Genomic DNA, 22,017 nt, shown 5'->3' with positions numbered 1-22,017 from the left:
AGATAGTGTTGGTAAACTTTTAAAAAGGCAAAAGGTTTCCAAAGCACAAAAGCCTACATAGACCCTTACTTTGCTATGGACCATCCTGTAGAAAAATGTGTTTATATTTGAAGTGTAATGATTCACTGTTGGATATTTTTGTTTTTTAAGCAGCTAATAATTTCATTTCCTTTGTGTGTTTTTCTCCCTCTGAGTTCATATGCAGTTGTCTTAGGCAATTGTTATCAGTGCAGTGAGGGTTCACATCATGTTCTCGCTCTCCCACTTTGGTTTATGTAATCAACTGGCATCTATACATGATTAAAAAATAAAGTTAGTTAGTAATATAGTTAGTTTTAGGGTAATTTTTAGTTGTCAAAATTTCAATTATCATAATCAACAAATGTGATTCCATGAATGAATGAATGAAAGAACATCAAAATTGGAATACCAGCTGAACTTAATGTTCATCTTTCCATGGTAGACATGAAATGGAACTTGATTGAGTTATTGTATGGTACAGCATTGCACCACAGAAACATCTGAATATGGTGATAAGTGTTTGAACTGTGAAATACAAATTGCAGAAAGAGACATGCTGCTTTTGAACTTCAAGATCCAAACGACACAAACAACCTTGTATGCATTTTTTTTACAGTTCTGATTTTAACATTAAAATAAGTGATTTCTCATGATATGGGTTTCCAGTACTGTTAACTCCACTGTGAATGACCCCCCCACCACCACCAGCTTTTGCAGGGTTTTTTTCTTTCTTTCAGCTTTCAACCACTTTCAGCTCACTGGTCCGTGTGGTTGAGTTCCAACAGCTCTCACCAAACCCTTATACAAACCGTGGCCAGCCGCTTTCATTACATTAACTTGCACAGGCCAAATGTTGGCTACCTACTCAGTGCGAAATGATGGCGAGCCAAAGAGCACAGTTGACTTTTGAAGACAGCTAATCAGGGGTCTTTTTGCCTCCTGGTGGTCAAAAACTGCTTAATGCAGCTTTAAAAGCTGCTCATGTAGTACCCTATCCTCTCCACTGTTGTTAAAGTGGATGTACTGACCTGCTAAAGTGATAAACAGTAATATGAGGTGGCCACATTCTTATAGTTGAGGACTTACATACAAAGTGCAGGGCACTTTTCTCCACTAAATCATGAAAAAATAAACTCTTAGGACTTAAACATACTTTTATACACTGTTCACCGAATATGATAATGCTGGTATAAAATGTTTGCTTTAAAAAGCCAGCACAAATCTTTCTGTCAGCCACTGCTATAGAGATGAGGGCCTGTCCTTGGAGCACCTGTCTTGTAGTTGTCAAAGGGAACTGGATGTGTGTGTGTGTGTGTGTGTGTGTGTGTGTGTGTGTGTGTGTGCCTGTGTCCAGAATGTGGGAGTATATCTTGATCCACAGCAGCTGCCCCCGAAGCACAATGACAAGAACGCCCATTCAAACACTCTTTGTGTAAAGTAGAATAGAATCAAATCTGTTCTATTTTCAGATGGAGCCAAATCCTATTTGTTTTTTTTCTGTCCCAACAATACTTTCCCCTAATCACATTAACACAGTTGATGTGAAAAGTTGAATAGACATAAAATGAGCACTTTTATCAGCAATCCACATGAATCATCATTCTCTCTTCAAATTTAAATGTTGGGTACACTGAAATGACATTTGTGAGGCAGTTTTAATCATATTTCCTTTATTAATGGAGTTTTCTTTATGGATGTCCATATCCTTATCTCACTGGCATTTCATTATATTTCAGAGTGTTTATTAAAAAGAACCAATCATAGGTCTTGGGGCCAACATTTTTTCACTGAACATTCATTGCTGCTTTTGACAGCAAAATAATGTCACCAACTAAGTGACATGCTCACCTCTAAATGGACAAATGTTAAAGCAAGGATCCGGGAAGTGGAGAAGACCGAGGTAAAATTAAGTCCTTGAGGTTAAAAGTCCCTTTCACCCGGAGAGAATATGCTTTACAAAGGAGGCATAGTTGATACACCCATTGGCATCCTCCTGTCCAGCCATCAGTCTGTCCACCTCGTCTTCTGTCATCCTCTCTCCCAGTGTTGCCAGCACATGACGCAGCTCTGCTCCCATGATGGTGCCGTTGCCTTCCTTGTCAAAAACCCTGAGCCCCTCCACAAAATCCTCAAAGTTGCCTTGGTCTTTTGCACGGGAGATATGTTGCAGCATTGGCAAGAAGGTCTCAAAGTCCACCATTTTAGTGCTCATGTCCTCCGGCCGTGGTTTCCCAAGCACTTTGAGCACATCTGCATTGGTAGGATTCTGGCCCAGAGCTCGCATCACGTCTCCGCACTGGGCATAAGTGATCTTCATTTCTCCAGTTGGTGTGCGGTCGAACAAGGTAAAGGCCTCCTTGAACTCCTCAATCTGGTCAGCGCTGTACTCAAGAGTGATGCTTTTGGGATCAAAGTCAGGCTCCTTGGGTGGCGCAGGCTGTGGCTCTGGAGGTGGAGCTGGCTTAGCAGCTGGAGCGGCATCTTTCTTAGGCTCTGGCTTTTTGGGCTCAGGTTTCTTTGGTTCAATCTTCTTTGGTGCCATGTTGTTAAGGGATTCAGAGGTGAGCTGGTACTTGCTGAGAAACAAGCAAGAGTCTGAAGGGATTGGAAGTGATTCCCAAGCACAGAGGGTCAACCTCCTCTTCCAAAGCTTTTATATGTGCTTTATCTAGGGAGCAAGATAGCAATTTCCAACAGCACACTATAAAAGGAAGAAACCCGAAATAGATCCCCATAGCAAGTGATGTCAACATTAAGTATTGTTCTCAGCTGCTGTCATCTAGCCGACAGGACTATTTGCTGTCATTAGTGAGGGTCCAGTTGCATTAGGCCGAAAATGTTCTGTCTCTCTGATGGACAAAGGGATCAGAGCACAGTCAATGTATAAGCCCATGAGGGAGAGGGACCAAAATAGCTTTGCTCGCTAACTGCTGAAAGTCTGAGAATCACTGCTTTCTGGAACAATGCTATTTTTTGAAAAATGTTGTTGTAACAAACTCACATACAGTTAATTATTTTATGTCAGAGGTCTCAGGATGCATCAGCACTCTTTGGGACAGGTTATTATGTATTATTTTTAGAATAAGAGGAGCATTCTCATTTGAGAAAACAAGATGATAGGGCCTTAGGGAAATGCATTAAATCTGCCTTCGAATCTATGCTATGGATTTATAATTTTTAGGAGACAGAAGGTCTGCCAAACCTTTTTTAAATGAGAGATGTGTTTGAATAGGATCAGTGCTCAATGATACGTTTGGGGATTTTGGCAATTTGTCATTTCCCAGATAAATGATAGCTTGCATTTTCCATCCTGTCAATTAGAGTGTTCCACGATATTTAGGAAACTGGCAAGCTCTCACAAGGGACTCTTAATTAATGCTTTATTAAAGGCTGATGTACTGGAAAGGTCGACCAGTTAAGCTCGTAAATGTTAAAAATACACGGAGCCAGTATCAATTGTAAGACAATGTATATGTTATCTGCTGCAGGTGCCTAATTAGAGAATATTTTACTTATGTATAGATCATTTCTATATGATAAAATGTACCTACATGCTGGCAGCATTCTCTGTGGTTTGAATGTGTTCATTGTCTGTGTGTTTTCTTTGCCCAACTCTATGTACAGTATAGTAAATCTTGCACGGTTGCAAGGTGAAAGCAAGCAAGGCAATTCCATTATGTGTCTAGTTTATAAATACGTAATATGTCACTTGGCTTTATGTAGATGACTGCTCTGTAATACCCTCCAGTGAATGATAAATTAGCCAACAAAACATTCATTTCAGTTATGGAAGGGTATGTATAGGATGTGCAGTTCTATGCCACAATTTTAATCATAGAAACTTTAATTGTATGCAAGCATCACAGTTTATAAACTCAGTTTAAGACAGCTAAAGCCTGTCATGCGATAATCGCATTCACCTTTCTCTATCTTCAAGCCAGTCCCCCTTGATCCGTCAATCTACAGTTTGAAGTCCTTGGACAGTGTAGTTTAAGTGTGCAGATGTGTGTGTGTAGCCTAAGATCATTATCTCCCTTCTCTTTGCTTTTAAGGTCACATGGCTACTAAAACTGACAGCTAATTTGTCGTCTTTTGGTGTGTTCTTACATGTGGGTCTGTGCACATCTGTGTCTGACAGAAACAAAGAGTGAGACCTGCAAGAGAGGCCAAATGGAACATCGATACTGAAACGCCAGATATGTAAGATTCCAGGTATTTCCCTCATGGCCATTTCCGAACAAAAAGAAATGATGCAATGGTTCAATGTTTTACCTCAGTCGCTATCCTCTTCACTTGAATGGGTTACTTACTGGTAATGAATACTGTCATTTTGTCCACCAAATGGTTCAAATGAATCCATATATATCAATCATACCTGCTTCCATGATACTATCTTGTGCAGAGAGCAATTTAATGTGCTCCCGTTCATAGTAAAGTTACGGAGGCTGCTGGTAGGCATTTTCGGCAAAGGTTCACATTCAACATGGGGTTTGTGAGTATCACTGAGAAACAAACCATTGCAAAGTCAGTTTTTGGGCTTGAGCATCAGACCAAAACTCTGGAGCGGAAGCTTTGTCAAGCTGTCAGATGTGATGCTGGCTGGATGGGTTGTAGGGGGACAGAGTTATTATTGTTCCTGTTTTCCGTCAAACTTGCCTCAAACGTGGCTTCAATCAGCACACTGGTATTGCAATGATTGAAGCAGTCGATTACTACTTTGAGCACCTGAAGTCAAACAAGTGGTAATTTCACTGGTCCCCGAAATCTTTAAAGAGCTGTCAGCTGCCTGTACATGTTGAACCGAGCTGTTTTATCTCAGATCTTCAAAAACCCATATACATTGATTTTCTCTAATTTTCAAAAGCTAAACTTAAACTTACTGACCATGTACTCTTGTCATGATCGGGTTTCTATGATCACTGTCTGCTATTTGCACATGCACATCTTCAGTGAGTCACTTGAGTGACATAGAGTTAATAAGAAAATCAATATGATTATGAAATAACGCTGCACATGGTAAAACTGAAAGTCTAATACCAGTCAAAACGATGATGAATATTTCTTGTCACTCTTGTTATGGATGGAGAAGCCAAAATCCAGGAGTGACAGTGCATGGCAGTGTTACAGTGTTACAACCAAATCGCCTTCTTTCAAATTATATTGTGGACGTAGTCAGCACACACACACACACACACATATATATGTATATATATATATGTATATATATATAGGAGTTCACAATTGCACAGAAAGCAGACATTGATCAGAAACCTGGATGAAAGTATAATCATGTATAAAAGGATTTGATTAAATCCAGGATATGACTCATATGCACATTACAAGTAAACATATTCACTGCTCTGTCTTGATGCAGCTCACTCAAACATAACAGAAATCCTTTCTGTTGAAAAATGTCTAGTCCAGTCTTGCATTCCTTACTGAGCATTGATACCTTGATGCTATGGTGCAATGAAACCAAACATAGTTCTTCTTAATTGAGTTGCAAGGTATAGACGTTCATGGTGTCACTTTGTCATATATTGCGTTATCCTTATTTCTGAAGCTGCATTAATCAATATTTTGTGTAATATGAAAGAGATTACTCATTGTGATAAACCCACAGTCAATTATTTCTAAACCTACAAGCTCTATGGAGCTTTTCAGCCTCTTTTAGCCCATTGTTTTGGTTTTATAGCCTGCAAATTCCACTTTATCAACCCAGTTTACAGCTGGTAAACCAAAACAATAAAATAAAAATGGCGATTATGTCATGGATGTGTGTTAGTCAGCTTAGGGTTGAGTTCCTCTGCCCTCAAAAGGTCAAAAAAAAGGCAGCTTTAAAGAGGATGGAACAATATTGTCTGTACTCTAACTCACAATAGCTATTCTGAGATATTTTTGAGCAAGGGGGAAAAAATCTAAACTATATCCACCAAATCCCTACCTAAAGTCAGTCATTCCCCTCTAACTCCACTGGGTAACTCATGTGTGGGCGAGTGTGTGCTTGCGTGCCTGCGTTTTTGTGGAAGTCCTCAGAGTGTTTGTTTATATCTGTGTGACCAAGCGAAGAGAGGGTGGTCAAAGACAGCAAGCCCTTAATCCGTGAGATAACAGTGGGAATGAGGGAAGGCAGACCACTGGTCTGGTCTGGGCTAATAAAAGAGAGTGATTGAGACAGCAGTTACATTCCTCCTATGGCTCTGACAGGGTGTGACTTAGACTTTAAAGATTCAGGGTTTTGTTAACTGGCTAAAAAGGGAAGCAGCCTCGAGCCCTTTCTTCCCTCTGGAGCCCCATTGTCTGTGTTGCATATGGAATTATATCACTCACCCAATACAATGAACAGAATACTAAAATTATGGACTCTCCTCTGTGTGAGACAAAAACATTTTTAGAAAAATGTATTCGTCCTTGAAAAATCCCCAATCAAATCAAACAAATCTGCGGCTCCCTGTGAAGAGCCAGCTACTGTATTTCAACATTTAAGTCTTGCTAAAAATACTATGAATTTGAGGAATGAATATGTTGAAAAGAACGTTAAACACCTAGCAGCTGCCCATCAAAATTCAATTATGTGTTGACACTGAAGTATTTAATGCCTAAACATTAATGCCCCCCCCCCCCCACACACATACACACTCACACACACACACACACACACACACACACACGCATACACACACACACACACACAGACACACACACTCACTTTCAAAGAGATATAGCACTTGTTTGAATTCGCTAATCTCAAATAGGAATCCATTTCTGTGTTTTATGGTGCCCTATAGAGTGCAGTGAACAGCCACACAAAACTTTTCTTATGCGTCCAGTAATAATATTGCATTGTTATAATGGAATGACTGTTGCAGGAACCAGCTTGCAGACATCTGTGTAAACAATTTAATTAAGACCATGTTTGATGAATTATAGCTGGTGAAGGCACTGCCTGCTCTAATACTTCAGTTTCTTAATTACACCAGACATCCATGTGTTCATTCGCTTTGCCTGCCCCATACTCTTTCCCCCAGCTCACAATGATAGAAATTGAAAAACTACAAAAGGGAAAGTGCATTTCACACTCTACTGAAGCAAAGCAAGCAATTTGAAATTAATCAAAACACAATAAGTTTACAACATGATAAAGAGGTGCTGTATATGAAATGAGGGGAGTCAATTTGTGATACTCAGTACTGTTTTATTTTGCAGCATTTAAAATAGTAGCGGCCAATAATTGCATTTGGACAAAATAACATTTTAGGGGAGAAATTTGAAATATTTACATTATAAAATAACAAGTCTGAATTTAGTTTAGTAGTTTAGTTATTCTTTTGGGAATCTGGAAATGCTCTTTTCACACATGAATAACAGTCAAGGCATGAGAAAAAAAAGCCCTCAAGTAAACAGAATTTTGTGTCTTTCATGCAGACAGTTATATATATAGAGGCGACCTTTGTCATTAAAAAAAAAGGAACACCATCAGGGAAGCCAAGCATTAAATGTCAGCACTCGTAATAACAATAGCACTGACTTAACCCAGTGAACCTTGAATCAGAGAGGAGCACATTCCATGCTCAGGGTCGGATTATCAGATGTGATTCAGACAATCAGCGTATCCTGTTTCCTTAGAGGGGCCCATCAGATACACCAGCCCAGGTCAAAAAGCAAGTCGAGTTATATTTAGGGCCATTTATCCCAATTAGATTAGATTAAAACAGCCCAGTTAACTGATTGTGGAAAATGCCTTTAGGTGAGATATATATATATATATACATATATAGATACCATTGCCATTTTTACCATTACCATTTCTTGAATTTCTTGGTCACTGTGACACATTTAACCCTGTAGAAGGTTAGCTGGGGCCATTGTTGCTGCCAGTTCAGTATTAGCCTCTTTAACAACACACTATGACAATGCATGTTGACTTAATGCTAAAATCAACTTCAAAATTTCATGTTCAATTTAAATTTCATGACCCTATATACTCTATAGACTTTTAGTCTATGTTTGTTTCTTGTCAAGGTACAAATTTCTGCACCAAACAATAGCTGGGAGATCACAGTGCCCCCCCCCCCCCACTAGGAATGAGCACCATGCTTCTTCCTCACAAGCTTGGCTTGGAATTCTGACGGGGAGATTAGGGAAGTTTCCAAGCTATTCATACCCCCCCCTCTCCCCACTGTATTCTCTACAGAGTACTTGGCTTGGTGGCAGAATCCTCTCCTCTTCAGCTGGACTGGTCTATTTCCGATGTGCCTCTGATGCTGTGTTTGGAGCGTGTCTCTGAATGGCTTGTACCTGTTTATCCCAGCAGCACACAGGCTTATGAGATGTTTTCCTCGAAGCTTACCAGGTGCTTTTCTCAGCTGGAATGCCTGTATGTTTAATTCAGACCCTTAATCCTGGCAAAAGTGGACCAAACATGTCTTCGGAGTGCTTTCACTACCTATCACAGAAATGTGGACTCTTTACCTTTTTTTTTGCATCTCCTCTACTTTGTCTGTTTACTCCTCTCTACAAAGTAAACTGTGTCTGTACTCACAAGTAATGCATTCTGACAAAACAAAAAAGACTGCATAGCCATTACACAAAGCAGAATGTATTTGATGCAGAAAACAGATTTGCATTGAGCCACAAGATATCTACAACAGCTAGCATTATCAGAAATACAGACGCTACGTCAACAAAGACGCTGCTCAAAAAAGCACTTCCAGTAACAATACAGAGCTTGGTAGCTGTTGAAATATTGACATGATGCTGACTGATTATAGTTGCTATGGATACTGCGGCAATTATTTCTGGATTTGTTCAGTCCATATTTCACACCTCAGTTGTACTTCAGCTGTTTTAATACACGTGGGTGATGTGGGTCAGTGTTCAGATACCTTAGACCCTTTTTTACCAGCATGCCATCAGTTTGACATGTTTAGTTGTGACAGATTTGGCTTCATGGCAGCCTTTTTTTCCTGGAAAGAGCTCTTGTTTGCTAACAAACAGCAGTTTTCAGTGGTCTTTGTGCTCAACTCAGCCCTTGTTGATATCAGATTGTTCTATTTATTATTTTCATTTGATCAGAGCAAATATGTTGCTTTTGATTTGTGAATGCAGTTTTGATGTTTTCTTGTGGACATTAAGTACAATGGCTGTTCTTTCAGTGCCAACTTATGAGGATCAATTGAACTTAAATAAGAAGAGGCTCACACTGTTTTTTTGTTCGTCTAACTTTTTGGGATCACCATGTGGAAGTATTAAAAAATAAGAGGTACAGTAAATGAGTATATTGAGATACAATGTTTTGATGTTAATTTCAGTCACATTCGGGACGCCACCTTGTGATAAGGTAATGTCTTCTTGAACTTATCTTCCTTAGAACTTCCTTTGTTTCCTTAGAACATCAGCGGAGGTCCTTTTCCAGTCACAGATTATTTGTTTTTAGCAGACAAGAATTATATTGGCTGCCGTGATAAATGGAAATACAGAAGTTACTGATTGTATACATTAAATGATACAGTAGGATAAATGTGAAATAGGACAGAGAATATCAAACACCAGCTATAAACAGTAATTGCAACAAGGGAGAACTTTGGGGAATTTGAGACAGATTTTGGGTCAGTGAAACAACATTAATTGGATTTTTGCAGAGGATGCACTGAATAAATAGCCACTAACTTTTCAGTTTAGCAAAACTTTCATCAGAACTCTCTTAGCCAAAAGACATGGAAAGTCAAAGCCTACGCTCTCCATTGACAGTCGCTGTTGGAAGTGCTGGTCCTACCTCGAACCACAGTGTCTGGTGAGGCATACGCGATGAGACAAGGTCAGTTGCTGGGCAACAGAAGAAGCAATCATGTACATAGGCTGGCCTGGTCCTTGACAAATCTGGGGCTTCGTCCAACAAGGCCAGTGACTCTGTTCAGCTGTAGATGTGACCACAGAGCAGGATGGAGGATATTCATGCTTTCATAGTGGAAAGAATATTTACCAGACCGCTGATTCTAGTGAGGAGATAAGTGGAGTATGCTGTTCAATTAGCTATTACACCAAGATCCTCCTGCAGTAGATGTAGAAGCACTACACATTGGATCCTAAAGTAAATGTTTCAAACTGCCTTTTAAGAGCAAAGCATGGACTCAGCAGACAAAGGAGTGAAGAGTTTTTTTATATCCAGAAACAACTTTTTTTTTTTAAATCTATGGTTTGTTGAACAAAAGCTTGTGTAACTGATCATACAGCATCAACATTCATCAGTGTACTATTGCTGCTTTCATTTTCTAAATGGCTTATCCAGCTGTACGCAGCATTGTGGGGGGCTCGGCCTATCACAGCATGTACTGGACAAAAGGTACACACTGGAAATGTTGCCCCTCTATTACAACTCTATTGTGCAATTTAGAGTTTCCAAATCACAGAACATGCAAGTCTTTTTAGTGTGGGAGGAAACCGACACAAACACAAAGAGAAAATGCTAAATCCGAACAAACATTTATGACAGGACATTATGAGTGCAAAATGTGAGATTTCTTCCAAAAAGTCATCACTGGGCCTTAGTTACTGACTCACCATTGTTTAAATGCATACCGGATGTGCAAGAGGCATGCCAGGGCAGCACTGACTGCAGCTGAGACCCATGGGTGACTGGACTTGTGTGTGTTGGGGGGTTACACTGCTTTTGATAGCGTTAACATTAGCTCTCAGCGGAGTATGTCATACAAAAACCTTCCCCCTGTACTTGTTAACTTGTTCAAACTGGGGAAAAAAGGAAAACAGGCTGTTCTGTGTCTCTGTGGCTTTGTGTGTTGTGTTTAAGTGTTTGTGGTTCCAGCTACCACTGCATTTACAAAATAGGTCATACCTGAAGAACAAAAGGATAACATTAGATTTCTATATCAACGCCCTGTGCGCCTAAACTATCCGGTAGCCACTGCTTACATTTTTCCCATAAGCCTGAGGACGTAGACAGGGCTGTCAGTTGTTACATTCATATCTTCCATCTTTGTAGATGCAAATGTGCAAATAATTGACCAAATCAAAATCTACTCAGGAAATACAGGAAGAGAATTTTTCTTTTTGCTGAAGATGTATTTTTAAATTCAGTGTTCAATCTTTCATGTCTACTACTACTGTCTTTGAGGATTTCAACAGCATTACAAGCTATAAATTTAATGGGAACTAATCACTCCTCCTGCCCTTTACCGAGAAGGCGATGGACATTATAAATGTCACAAAGATAAAACATTTTAATTATCTAAGACTTAAATTAATTGCTTCATCTCTGCCAAAGAATTGCAATGACTTCTGTTGGGATGTAGCATCAAATTTGGATAGTGGGTTAATCTGCCAGTGTCACATCAGGCCAAAATCTCAATCATTAAAAATTAATGTGCTTCCTCATCTACATTTCCTGTGCTTCGTGCTCACATTGGCATCACTACATGCTTTTTGGAAGAAACTGAACTCAAGTTCATTTGGCAAAAACACTACACCCTGCATTAAACTGTCATCGCTGCAAAGATCGACAATCTGTGTGGCCGAGGTATGTCCATCTTTCAGACTCCTGTGTGCTGTGCTTACTTACAGAGCTGACCTGTTTTGCCCAGGATACATGCTTGTGCTGCATGGCATACTTTTATAAACAAAAGAAAACAAAAAAATAAATTATAAACAATGATAAACAGAAATAATCAAAAAAGTAAGCAAACAAACAAACAAACAAGCTTTGTAAGTAAGATGCATTTTTAAATGGAAACTCTGTGTACACTCAGGTTAGAGTAGGATCATGAAGTTGAGGATGACTACTGAAATCTCTGAAAGTTGAGTACATACATTTTGCGACAAGCCTTCCTTTTTTGCTTCTTTATAATGAAAAGGGGTAAAACAACAACTAAGTCACATTCAGCAACAAAAAGTGCTGCTTTCATTAAGGTCTGCCTAGCAGAAAAACACTATGTATGTACAGAAAACAGCAGTACTGGGTTTTGAAAAAAACATTTGCAGCAGATTTGAAGATGAAAGCCAGAAGGACAGTGAACTTTAAGATACATTTTGGATGAATATATTGGGGTCCTGGAGTCAGTGTGTTAGCATTCACTGTGTTGTTTGCTAACAGCTAGTTAGGGCTGCAGGTTGAAAAGGTTATGTTGATAGGTCAGCTACATACATGTAAACAGCAAGCCTCTGGACACTGTTACAGTAGGACAGATTTTTTATCAGCCTCTCATTTACATTAGCTAACCAGCAGGAAGCATCTACACTGATTAATTAACTTGCCAGAGAGTCACCTGCCCACCTGATCACATGTGGAAATCATTTTATTTTTAAGCCCAGAGCTATTTTATCACAGACAGTTTCTGACTGACAATTCTAAGCAGCAAAGCAGAACCGCAACCCCTGAATCGTTTGTACAATAAACATTAAGGTCAAACTGAGAAATGCAATCCAACAGTTAGAAACCCAAACCAAGTGGTGAACAATGCAGTCATGCTTGAACTGTTTTTTTGTATTTCTTTTGCTGTTGGTTTTATTTTCGTAATTTTTTTTTTTAGCTTTTTGTCATATTTGCTGTTTTGAATTACTTATCTAATGAATGGTAATGAACTGCATTTAAATAGTTTTTTTTAATCCATAGTAATATAGCCACTATAGTTGCAGGACATGGATATTTGCATGTGCCAGCAAAACAAGCACCATCAGGCCTGGAGACAATTTATTACATACTATGGGCAACCACAACATTTCCCTTTCTATGAATGACAGTGTGCTCACCCTTTGTAGGTGTTGGTTGGTATACAGTTTCTTTTATGCATGAAGACTTATGGGGCACCTCATGGAACCTTCCAGAGTCACTTGACAAAAGCTTTGTAGAATGGATTAAAATTAGAGGCTTAATTTGTTTGCTTACCATTAGATCAGTTTTATAAATCCAAAGGAGATCAAATGTGGCACAGGTTAGACAAATGGTGTCTGGATGCTCACTCAGAATCAATTTAATCTGTTTTCATACCCCAGCAACAAAGATGCTAGCAGTTGTCCAGCATCTCAGCACATGTACATTTACCACATTTAGTACATGAGAAGGTATACAAGTCAAGTAAAGTGGAAAGGCAAATCAGATAAGCAAATGTGCATGCTGCTGACAGGGCCTTTCCTTTTTGGCAGGTGCTCATACTATATCAACTGCTTAAAGTGTGAGATTTTATTGGACTAAATGGTATGCACGAGTAACAGCTGGGGCCACTGCATCAAAATGTAATGAGTGCATAAATAAAGACAGAGATGATGATGAGAAATACAGAGGCCTGCTGGGATATAACACCTCTCCAAGGTAGCATGGCTGGATACTAACTAATATCTGCCATGGGTGTGATTATGTAGGAGTATCTGAGGCAATCAAATGGGTATCATTATGCACTTAAATCATATAGTCAACAATTCTCCTGTGAATGCACAATTGGTGCATGCTCAGGTTAAGAACACTTTTCCATTTGTTTAAAACATTTTCTTTTGCAGTTTTGGCTGCTGTCAGTGGCCTTTATCACAATGCTTTCACATTGTGAGTGGGCAGATTATATGCCCTCTTACCTAATTGAAAACAGCTGAACCTAATCAGCTGGTGAGGACGAGGCTTGGTGCAAGGAGTGGAATGGAGTGAAGACAGCACACGTATTTATCAAGAACCTCTCTCTCCAAATTCATACAATTCAATGATAAATTACCCACAGTATTTTAGTAAACTTTTAGGTGCTGGAATTTAAAGAGCAATGGTGTCAAGATCTTTGTTTATCTGTTTTGGAGTTGTGTAAGAGACAAACAGTCATCACAAAACCAGAAGTGTCCCATCCGGCCGCCACAATGGTAGTGAGTTTTCTAGGTTATGATACTCATTTTCGATGCATTTTTGTTATCCTTGGATCACCCATTAACTAGTCTAGAGGTACTGCATCCACTACAGCATTATAGCGATCGGTTCACTGAGATCAGTTAACTGTTCATCTGGAATCTACCCTGCTACGGCTAAAGGTTGCTATCTCTGCTATGTTTACGCTGTAAAATGTGGGTGTAACAGAAGATAAGATCCAACTCTATGAAAGACATAATGGATATACATGTGGAAAATGCATCTTGTATAAAAAGGGAAATAATGACAATTGGTCTAAAGGAGGATGTGAACAAATATGGTCTTTAATATAGAGTCTGAAGTACCTAGTTGCTGCATTTACAGGTGGGTCACATTCTGTTTTCCAAGGCTTTCCATTCATTTCCCTACTTTCTCCACTCTGTCATGATACAATGTACTTGAAACATCAAAAATACATTATTATTACCTCCAGAGTTTCCTTTCCTCCATGTACATGTATGTATATTTATATATAGTGCCATGATGTCTCCCTTTTGTGTTTTTATATGCTACTGAGGATACCTGATGAGTTTTTTTTGGCAGTCTTGCCGACCAGCTGGGAAATCTTGTGTGGTAGAACCTGGCTGCAACCTTCAGGGTGTCAAATTTGTAGCAATAAGCATTAAGATTGACAGGGACGACAGCAGGAAAGTATAGGCTGTACTCAGTCTTGGTTTCACACTGACTGGAAGGCAGCACATAATTTAATAAATTCTCCAGAGAAGATCAGGAAAATGTGAACAGGTGTGTCCCTACAGGAAAGCTGTCCCAGTCTTTGGCAAGGTCTGGAATCCACACCTTCTGTGTAAAATAATGCATTTTGTTTAATATGGAGTGAAGACACGCCACAATATTTGGTTTGGGTGCCACAGCTCCATGAGACTACTTTATGATCCCTGGGGATAAAAACTTTAGTACCTCCAGAGAAAACTATAAAACTGGTGGGTTTGGCTCCTCTGGCACCTTCAACAGCTCTGGTAATTTTAAGATTCTGCTGCGGACTCCCACAGTAACAGTCAGTGCCATTAACAGAATATGGCCATGCTGTGCCCTGCTGCAAAGCCCACATACCCCCCCCCCCCCCCCCCCCCACCACACACAGTTTTATGGATACATAACAGCACACACACCCAACATTCCCTCATTGGTGACTATAGGCTTTGTGGCCCCACATGGTTAGCGTTGTGAAATACCTGCATAGCTCAGCAGCATTGACAGCGTTTAGAGCACTCTGGAATTTATTTCAACAAACAAGCGCCAGGGTCAAGCACCATCCGTAAATATTTTTAATAATATGCCATATTATATAAAAGGGATATGAATGGGGCTGTGCAGAGATTTTTAAAGGCAAAGCAGACATTATAAAGAGAGGATTACAGAAAAAGAAATTTCAAAAAGGCTGTTCATAGACCGATACCATCTCCATAGGAAACAGCTCAGAGGAGGGTGGAAAAAGTTACTTCATGTGTGATGCATACTTTAAAAAAGAAAAATCCTGGATTGTCTGTCTTGCACAGTGTTATTGGAAGTGTTTACATGAACACTAACAAAATGACTGCATCTGATTAGTCAGTTGTCTGATTTTTCGAGTGGTCTTGTACACAGATCCTATATAGATAAATGAAGAGAAAAAATCTGTTATCACCTTTTATGGAAATATGGAATTCTCTTCCTCCCACCATCTGATTCTCTCCCACATATTGAGATTTTCAAGATTCATCTTAAAACATACTTTTACTCATTAGCCTTTAACTTAACCAGCTCAGGCATTTCCCCGTAAGTCTCTGTAGGTCTGTGTTTTCATTAAGGACTCTGTGTGACCATGTGCCTTTACTATTCATTATTATTATTATTACTATATATTTTTATTGTCTTGTGTTTGTTTGCTTCTTTCTGTGTGTGTGCTGTAACCTATAGAACCTTTGTATGAAACTGGCTTATGGTAACCATTGGTAACCAAACACCAACTTTCCGTGCAGGGGTAAAGCAGATAAACATTTAAAAAATATATTATTAAGAATCAATTTATTTTATTCATATATATGAATACATAGCAACCACTGTTTTACACATAGCAATTGATCATCCTTCCAACATGGAGGAAAAAGCAGACATTCCAGGCATTGTACAAAAAGCCTGCTTTGCCATTTTTTCTAAACATGCATCACGTATTTGTTATAGTTTGACGTTTGAATTGTGCAATGTACTCAGTTCAATGCTTATACTTAGTGGGCCATGAATTCTTTGAGGCTGTACTGCATATTATAATGACTCTAAAGTTTCTGCTGCTTTGTTTTTAACTTAAGGAGTCTTGTCTCTCACAGATTGTGCAGAGCACAGCAAGTGACTGCAACATACAGCAAAAAGGTGAAGTGAAAGTCATTCTGATTGAGAAGAACTGACCTTGATTCTTGATTTCAACTTCCCAAAGGCAGTTCCCACAGCTGACCAGTACTGTGGAAGACTTTCAAAGACTCTTGCTGTGGTGCAGAAGGTGGAGAAGGTTGATCAGCCCTCTGGACACAAAGAAGTTGACAAGTGTCCCATTGATCTTTCTAAGATGCTGGAAAGCATGGCAGAGAGACATAGTACAATTAGTCATGCATGCTGGAATAATACCTGGGCTCTCTACATGAGACCTGCACTGTCCTCCTCACAATTAGGCCATGATGTGGAGACAGTAGAGATGATATATTTGTAAGTTGCTCTACAGAACTTAAATGCTTTAACTGTGAATAAGTGTTGCTTAATGTGTTTCCAAACGTACTGCTGCAGTAGCAGGGCTCACAGTGGCACAATTGAAAGAACATTTGTTTTTTTTAAAATAACAATTTAGGTGCATTCATGCCTGCGATGACATGATGCATTTAGCTCCTGGCAACGTGATCCAGACATTTGTCACAATATTTCCATGTGTGAAGACGGCGAGGAAGAAGAGAGCGATAGAGGAAATGGCAGGAACAAAATGTAGGTGGTGCACCAGTGAGATGCATGAGAGAACTACCCACAGAAGTAGTCAGATGTAGACGTGTATCAATGAGCTCACAGTAAAGTGATTTTCACAGCTCTCTAGCGTCTACAGATTGGAGCATGCCTTTCACGGAGGAGTAGAAATCCTCCTGGTGTTCTGCTTTGGCACGTTTATGTGCAACACGTTGCTTCCACAGCTGCACGAGGCATCCGTACTCACCATCCATCTGTAGCTTTCAAGGAGTTTCCGCTCATGTTGTTGTGAAGTGTTCATTGTGTCATCACTGCTGTCTCTGACGAAAACAAGACAATTACTGGAAACAATTACATAAAAAATTACTAAAAGCAGGGGGCACCATCTCACATTGCAACAACTGGCTGCACGTGACTATGGGTTGATTTACTTCCTGGGGGGAAGTTATAACAATTAATTCATCATTTTGAGCTTAGAGAATTGCTGCTTGGCAGGCCTACCTGGTGCTGATGCTTAGACTGATTTGTTGAAATCCCAAGTAATGTGACATGATAATGCTTCTGCCTTTAGCATATTGCTTTAAGTCTGAGCAAGTCTAATTAATCTCTAAATTGGAACTACTTTTTTACTAATTTTGTTCAAATTAGCATTAATCTAACTGCTATAACTGATTGATGCCAATGCGGAGGTGCCTTCAGCTGCAGTCAACACATTTTTGCTACAAGAAGTTAGGCTATGAAAAGTTCATTTCACTTCTTTTAATGTGTGTCTTGGGGTGATTTGGAGAATTATTGTTCCTTTAACAAATTGTTAAGGGAAAATTATATATTTCAATTTCCATTTTTCCACATTACCATTTGGCCACTGTGACTCTGTTGGTCATGCTAACTTTGCACTCAGCACTTCTGTTCTGTGAGCCTCCAACATGATTTTTACTTGATATGATTTTTTGGTTTCAAATGGTCCGGCAAAAAGTAGACACAGAAAGTAGCACCCTTAAAGATCTTAAAGAGACAATCCAACTTTTCACATTCAAAATAAAGCAAAAGTAACAGAGCATCTGGTGTCACATGTGTGATGTTATTTCTCCTCACTCCAGCTTACAGATATAGTAATGATAAAACTAACAGAAAATTGTATTTTAGGTTTAAAGAGAAGACATTTTGGGACATGTTTGCTTGATTGACAGGTGTCTCAGCCTATCACAGTAAGAGGTGGTTGCAGCTTACTTGTCCCATCTCAGCTGCACCTTTCTCAGCTTTGCTCAAATCTGGATTTTCTAGCTTCAGAAACAGACGAAGATAACAGCAAACAGTAATCCCAAATCCAGGCTTCAAAAAAATCCTTCAAAAATATATGGGTGCTATATCCATATTCGTCTGCAGTAAATTCCATTTCCTGAAAACTGAATGTTTATGCCAGCAAACCTTTTGCACTACAATTATTCAGTGTGTGTGTCTTCTCTCAGAACAGATTTTTCCTCCGACTCATCACTGCCTGTGGTGTTTGATTTGGGCTGAGTGTGAGGTTCCTAACTTCCATGCTTTCTAATAGTGGTTGAATATTTCTACTGATATGAAATCTCACTGGTAAGGTGCAATAATTTATATTGTGACAGTTGTGTTTTAAATACATTCTAGAGGGTTGGATTTTTTTTTTTTTTTTTTTTTTTTTTTATACACATTTTCTTTGAGACATTATCAATCGAGTAAAGATATTCTGAACCTCATGCCCATGACCCTGAATAACATCAATATAGTCCAAAGTGACAAACACCCAATTACAAAGTCATGTTATATTTCCCCCCTTGCAGGTAACAGGAGGCACTGTGACATGTCTCATCTGTCTTCACAATGCCATCTTGTGGTAAGATCCTATGCAAAACATAGGCAGCATTAGAGCTGTTATTGCAGCAGCACAAAACTCATCCTGTGACCTTGTAAATTAACCATTTTAATGATAGCACATTACAAACAGTCTATTCCAAGCCTATTTGCCTTTGTAACAATACCCTATTGGAAATGATAACGATGGAAAGGAGAGAAAAGGGCATGTTTAAATAGACACTGTAATCCTGTGTGTGTGTGTGTGTGTGTGTGTGGGGGGGGGGGACATGTACATGTACTTTCTTTAAACCTCCACAAATCTTACACTGTGCTCCTACATTTTGTGTCATTAGGAATGACAAAAAATTATTCCATTCAAATATTGTGCATACCGTATCTGTGCACATAAGATGGCACATATGGAAATTTTCCTGTTCACGTTTTAATAATGTAGTGATACTGCGAACAGATGATGATGCACATGCATTTTTGCACTCCACTGCCATTTCTCTCTACATATGGCACCATCATGCTGGAGCTTTGCAACAAATAGCAGCTGGTAACTCACGGCATGTTGTGGTACACAGTGTTTTTGTTTTTGTTGATTCTGTATTTCAAGTTAACTTTAAAAGGGAATATTTAATACAAACAATACAGACAATTACAAAAAAAAGCAAATAAATATACATTCAAAAGAAATAATTAATTTGGGATGGGCCTGGCATGGGACTTTTATGCCCTCATGTGACTTTCTCGGACAGAGGTTCTCCTGAGGCTACATAGAAAACCTACCTGCTTTGTGGGGATTGACAGACACCAAATGGTTTAATATGCTTCTTACAAAGTGCTTGTACAATAGTTGAACAGCATCTGAAACCCCCTCCTCTCACAACTCGTTGAATTTATGAAACTTACTGCACTTCATGCAGCAATTGGCCAAGTGTGAGGAAGTGAGAAAGTAGGCATGATGGCAGATTTTTCTACCCTGCAAGAGGCTGTAGACGGCTGTAAACACTTTGGTCAGATGACAGGTCCTATGAACTAGGTTGTTTCAAGTGTATCCCGGCCTTAACCCGAGCCACGGCCCCGACCTTACCGCAACCATCTGTAATCTAAAACATTTGATTAGTGGAGCTTATCAGATGCGGTGACAGCCCAGAAGGACAAAGAGTGTCTTTCTCCTTATTTAATCTAGTGGCATGTCCCAAAGGTCTACGACTTCACCCACATGACCTTGAAATGATTGTGGTAATTGGCCTGTCAATTTACTGTGTATGCTGCATTCTTCCCAATCAAGCCTTACCTCCTATAGAAGTTCAGTGTGACCTTTGTGTGACGTCTGCGTAGCATTGTGTTAATAAATTAAACTAATACGGTATATCATTAGGTGCATTTTTCAATATGCAGATATCCTTCCTATCTTCTTTGTAAAGCCAGCCTTCTCACCTCCACCTCCTGCTGCAGAACTGTATGTCTCAGCTGCCTATGCTTGTCCACCATTTTTCATTCCCTTGACATTTCACCTTTTTCTTCTAACTGGTTATAATTGCACAACTACTGCAACAATTTGCTGCAGGTCTATCTCCAGAGTTTGTGTCTGGGAATGGGAATTGAGAATGCACAGATTTCTGAGATTGGAGTTAGAACTCCTAAAGTATTTGTACATTAGTACTTGTTGTGAAATAATTTTGTAATCTCTGATAGCCTATCCCTATTTTATCTTTAGATAAATAATTCTGACCACTGGAACTGTACAGACGATAGCTAGAAGCTAGCTAGCAACGGACACACTGACTGTGTGACCTAAAGCGTTTCAGCAACAAGGAAGCGCTCTGACTATTATTTTAACTTCCTGTCATTATAGTCATCAATAGTCATGGTGACTGGTCAGAAAGCATCTGATTTAGTGATAGTTCGTGAAGAATGCAAAAAATGTTAATAACTTACTAACCTGCATCATCATAGTGAGTGATAAAAATAATAGTTTCAATTCCCCTTTAAGAGTGACAGCTGGTACTGTTGTTTTCTCAAAGTGTTTAAAACATCAGAAGATGCATTCATTTACAGTGCTAAAGTAGTCTAGTTACTATTGTGAGTGATGACCATTGTCTCATAGTTTAATAAGTGGAAGAACACTTATGAACCTGTTAGCAATATAGTTTGTGAATGGAAGTGAGAGAGTCAATAGGCCATATGTAATTCAGGGACCCATAGTTTGCCATGCTTTGTTAAAAAGTTTTAAAACCTACAGTCTGAGGCTGGAGCCTGGCAACACAAACTACATAAACATAGGAACAGGAAATCATGACAGGAATGAGACAAAGGACGTCATTGTATCCCTTTATTGCTATATAATAATTTTGCTGCGGACACACACACACACACTTGCACTGTTATTGTTAATAACACATAGTTGAACAACCCTGGCTGTATTAAGCAAAGCCATCCTAGTGTGTGGTGGTGACTTTGTGTAAAACACCGCCCTTTTTTTCCTTCAAGAAAAACTTTGGATAACACCTGAAAACATATAATTGGATCATTTTCTCCCTCACCGACCTGATTACATTCTCAAATGGAGATCAGTGAGTTTTATACGGGGCTATACACACAAAGAGGCCATCACCTGTTTACGTGAGACACAAAGAAAATTTCTTACCACCATTCCCAAAGGAAATCAATATTAACACTGTATTTAAAGACACAATACTCATGTATATTGTGCAGGTTAAGAGTTCAGAAAAACAACAAAGACTAGAAAGAGTGTTTGAGGCTCATTCTGCCTCCTAAGAGGTAGCTGTTGGCATGTACTGTCATCACACATCAATACCCCATGTCTCAGTACAAGATGGATTCATGATAGCTATCACAGAAGACATTTTAGTTTAGTAGTTGTAAGAATGATAATTTGTACTGCACATTGGATAAAGAAAGAAACAGAAAAGAAAGTAGATAGAAATGTCAAACATAACATTCGAAATACATTGCAACTCATGCCTTCCAGAACATAGTACTCACTAACATTGTATGGCCACCATCCTCTGGTGTGCAGAAACTGATGGTCGTGATTCTAAGAACTGCTCTGTCATTTGTAATTCTGTGGTCGAGATGTTGACAGCCAGTGCCTGAAGGTAAAATACGAGCCTGCCATGCGGCTCACGTAGCTGTTCCACTTGCAGCTCCTGATTCTCTGTAGGGAGATAGTAATACTGAAATGCTTTGTGTTGATGTGTGCACAAGAATACACAGATTTAACTGGTGAAGTAGCTTAGCTAGTGTACTGCTCAGGGACATCATTGTGAACAAATATATAACCTATGAAAATGTCCAAGCGT

At 39.3% G+C, this 22,017-nt stretch overlaps 1 protein-coding gene across 1 annotated transcript; it reads right to left on the bottom strand.

The window, feature by feature from the left end:
• Nucleotides 1–1,674: 1,674 nt before the first annotated feature.
• LOC139300895 (myosin light chain 4-like) lies at nt 1,675–2,611 on the bottom strand. Its single transcript, XM_070924092.1, has one exon. It carries the CDS (start codon nt 2,561–2,563, stop codon nt 1,955–1,957), a length of 609 nt encoding a protein of 202 aa, XP_070780193.1. The 5' UTR covers nt 2,564–2,611; the 3' UTR covers nt 1,675–1,954.
• Between the last annotated feature and the right edge of the window lie 19,406 nt (nt 2,612–22,017).

Source organism: Enoplosus armatus, chromosome 18 (assembly GCF_043641665.1).
Source record: "Enoplosus armatus isolate fEnoArm2 chromosome 18, fEnoArm2.hap1, whole genome shotgun sequence".
In the NCBI taxonomy this organism is placed as follows: domain Eukaryota; kingdom Metazoa; phylum Chordata; class Actinopteri; order Centrarchiformes; family Enoplosidae; genus Enoplosus; species Enoplosus armatus.
This window is presented reverse-complemented; position numbering and strand designations above follow the sequence as displayed.